The 3,475-nt window shown below is 53.3% G+C and overlaps 2 protein-coding genes across 3 annotated transcripts in view; both read right to left on the bottom strand.

Moving 5' to 3' along the window:
* HBQ1 (hemoglobin, theta 1) overlaps positions 1–828 on the bottom strand; it is a 2,017-nt gene extending 1,189 nt beyond the window's left edge. Inside the window, exon 1 of the mRNA XM_011960091.1 lies at positions 821–828. Within this exon, the coding sequence (XP_011815481.1) occupies positions 821–828 (8 nt within the window). The remainder of the gene's footprint in view (positions 1–820) is intronic.
* Positions 829–2,585: 1,757 nt separating this feature from the next.
* On the bottom strand, positions 2,586–3,444 carry HBA1 (hemoglobin, alpha 1). Of its 2 annotated transcripts, XM_011960069.1 has the most exons (4): positions 3,290–3,423; positions 2,968–3,172; positions 2,792–2,824; positions 2,586–2,647 (listed from the first exon to the last, which is right to left on the bottom strand). In XM_011960069.1, the coding sequence occupies exons 1-4, from the start codon at positions 3,382–3,384 to the stop codon at positions 2,603–2,605; spliced, it is 378 nt and encodes a 125-aa protein (XP_011815459.1). In that variant the 5' UTR covers positions 3,385–3,423; the 3' UTR covers positions 2,586–2,602. The 2 variants fall into 2 exon arrangements, with proteins under 2 accessions (XP_011815459.1, XP_011815457.1); XM_011960067.1 differs by having other exon boundaries at positions 2,586–2,824; positions 3,290–3,444.
* Positions 3,445–3,475: the final 31 nt, after the last annotated feature.

Raw genomic sequence — 3,475 nt, 5'->3', positions numbered from 1 at the left:
ACCAATTTTGTATTTTTATTAGAGACACGGTTTCACCATGTTGGTCAGGCTGATCTCAAACTCCCGACCTCAGGTGATCCGCCTCATCCTCCCAAAGTTCTGGTATTACAGGCGTGAACCACCGCGCCCGGCCATGTGTATTATTGTAACACTGAATTTCGGCATGGATTTGTCATTGGAAGTCAGTTTATTCTGCCTCTTGAGTCTATTGTGACACTTGCCCGAGTCTATTTCCTCATTTATTATATAAAATGAGGGTGACAATTTCTTCTCAGATTGTGAGGATTAAACGGGTAACAACTGTCAGGTGCCTGACTCGTAGCAGTGTTTCTTCAGGGCAATGAACGTTTACTGAGTGCCTGGGATATAACCCAAGAATAATAGTAAATGTGTATGCAACACTCACTCTGCTTTACCCCTTATAGCTTTTTTGTTTTAAAAAAATTGTGCTAAAATCGACATAAATGATCATTTTAGCCATTTTTCAGGTGTAAAATTTGGTGATACTAAGAACATTTACAGTGTTATGCAACCATCAGCACTATCTAGGTCAGAGCTTTTTCATCATCCCAAACGCCAACTCTGTACTCATTAACAGTAACTCTGGCCCCAGCAGCCACTGATCTGCTTTTGGTTCCTATGGATTTGGCTGTAGTGGATATTGCATATAGATGGGGTCATGCAGTATGTGACCTTTGGTGTCTGGCTTCTTTTACTTGTCAAATATTTTCAAGGTGTAGCTACATCCTATCAGTGCTTCATTTCTTTTTATGGCCGAATAATATTTGCTTGTATGTGTAGACCACCATGTTTTATTTACCCATTCATCTACTGATGTATAATTTTTATAATTTTTTCTTTTTGAGATGGAGCTTCGCTCTTGTTGCCCAGTCTAGAGTGCAATGGTGTGATCTCGGATCACTGCAACTTCTGCCTCCTGAGTTCAAGTGATTCTCCTGCCTCAGCCTCCCGTGTAGCTAGGATTACAGGCGCGTGCCATCACACCCGGCTAATTTTTTGTATTTTTAGTAGAGATGGGGTTTCACCATATTGGCCAGGCTGGTCTCGAACTCCTGACCTTGTGATCTGCCCTGCCTTGGCCTCCCGAAGTGCTGGGATTACAGGCGTGAGCCACCGTGCCCAGCCGCTGGGCTAATTTATTTTATTTTATTTATTTATTTTGAGACGGAGTTTTGGTCTTGTTGCCCAAACTGGAGTGCAATCGGGCGATCTTGACTCACTGCAACCTCCGCCTCCCAGAGTGCTGGGTTTACAGGCATGAGTCACCGCACCCGGCCAATTTTTGTGTTTTTGGTAGACACAGGGTTTCACCATGTTGGTCAGGCTGGTCTTGAACCCCTGACCTCAGGTGATCCACCTGCCTCAGCCTCCCAAAGTGCTGCAATTACAGGCATGAGCCACCGCGCCCGGCCAATTTTTATAATTTTTTCTTAGGCTTAGTCAACTGAAGCAGCAGGAGTAGAGAAGGAAACAATAAATTTATAACTCATTCTGATCAATTAATTGTAAATACTGCTGTACTGCAACCAGCCCACTGAGGTACATTTGACATATTTTTACCTTTAGGTCAGAACTCCATCCTTCCTGATGAAATAATGAAGACACTATCTTCCTGAGAGTTGATACTGTACCCACAGGCTGTGGGAAGGACATCACAAACGCAGGCAGAGGGCCTGCCATAGGTATTTACCAAGGGCAATTCATGGGCTCAGGGAAGAAAAGATACTGCTATCAGTTGAGGGCCAGGGCTTTATGGCTGCGAGGTCTGGGAACCCTCCCTCTGATACCCCAGGCACTGAGAGCCTGCTCAGCAAAGAGAAAATACACTGCAGGGAGGAGGGACCTTCTAGCCAGGACTCCGTGGCCCGGCTCTCCTCTCCAGTCACAATGGGACAGGCTCCCCAGCTTCAGGGGAGCTGAGTGGGTGCTGAGCTGAGCCCTGAGCTGGGCCCAGAGACAACCTCCTGACCTCGCCAGCCCCAGGGCATCAGTGTCTGGATCCTTCTGAGCATCCTAGGATGGCCTGGGGGTGAAAGGGGAACCCCTATTGAATTGTCTGGGGCCTGCAGTTGCGCCCCTCACCCCTGATTTCATCTAAACTGTGCCTGTATCTGGGAGGTTTTACGGAGACTAGTGGGGACAATGGGGGATCAAAGCAGCCGCGCTGGAATGGGACTTCCCTAACCTACCCACCACCCATATCTGGGAGGACCTCTGGGAAACCAGTGAGGTCTCAGGCAGAGAGCCAGCCAGTTCTTGGCACAAGAGTGCCTAGAAATGTAAAGATGGATACATTCATTATTTCAACAAACCTGCATTGAATCTGAAAGGCCTGGGAATGAAACTCAGGCAAGAGCAAATGCATCCTCAGAGCGCGCTAGGGTCCAGCGGTTTTCCAGCTGGACTTTGCGGTGGCTCAACTTCCTTCCTCTCTCCCCTCCTCCCGCCCCTGCCCTTTCCTACCCTATCCAGCTGCAGAGAGGTCCTACCATGTGTGTCCCAGCTGCTGTCCACGCCCATCCCTGGCACCTTCGCTGAGGGAAGAAACTCGGGCACACACAGGCTGCCGCCCACTCAGACTTTATTCAAAGACCAGGGGGTACGGGTGCAGGAAGGGGAGGAGGGCCTGGCGGGAGGCCCAAGGGGCAAGAAGCAGGGCCACCGAGGCTCCAGCTTAACGGTATTTGGAGGTCAGCACGGTGCTCACAGAAGCCAGGAACTTGTCCAGGGAGGCGTGCACCGCAGGGGTGAACTCGGCGGGGTGGTGAGCGGCCAGAGTCACCAGCAGGCAGTGGCTCAGGAGCTGTGGAGAGAAGAGGGTCAGTGGGGCCGAGGGCCGGCAGCCGCCGCCTGCGCTGCACTTCCCGCAACCCGCGGGATGCTCTGCCCTGCGAGGAAGGCGCCATCCCGCCCCTCGACCCAGATCGCTCCCGGCCCGCCGCTCACCTTGAAGTTGACCGGGTCCACCCGAAGCTTGTGCGCGTGCAGGTCGCTCAGCGCGGACAGCGCGTTGGGCATGTCGTCCACGTGCGCCACGGCGTTGGCCAGCGCGTCGGCCACCTTCTTGCCGTGGCCCTTAACCTGGGCAGAGCCGTGGCTCAGGTCGAAGTGGGGGAAGTAGGTCTTGGTGGTGGGGAAGGACAGGAACATCCTGCGGGGAGAAGCGGAGTGAGGGGTGGGGTTTGGGTCCGGGGCCAGGACGGTTGCGGGTGACCGGTGGGTCAAGCCGGGCGAGGAGCCCGGGTCGGAGCAGCGGAGGGAGCCTCACCTCTCCAGGGCCTCCGCGCCATACTCGCCACCGTGCCCGCCGACCTTACCCCAGGCGGCCTTGACGTTGCTCTTGTCAGCAGGAGACAGCACCATGGTGGGTTCTTTCTGAGTCTGTGGGGACCAGAAGAGTGCGGGGCCGCGAGCGCGCCAGGGTTTATGCTCCGGGCGCGGGGACACGCCCGGC

Source organism: Colobus angolensis, unplaced genomic scaffold (assembly GCF_000951035.1).
Source record: "Colobus angolensis palliatus isolate OR3802 unplaced genomic scaffold, Cang.pa_1.0 Scaffold502, whole genome shotgun sequence".
Lineage (NCBI taxonomy): Eukaryota > Metazoa > Chordata > Mammalia > Primates > Cercopithecidae > Colobus > Colobus angolensis.
Note: the sequence above shows the minus strand (reverse complement) of the source record. Positions and strands in the feature narration are given on the sequence as shown.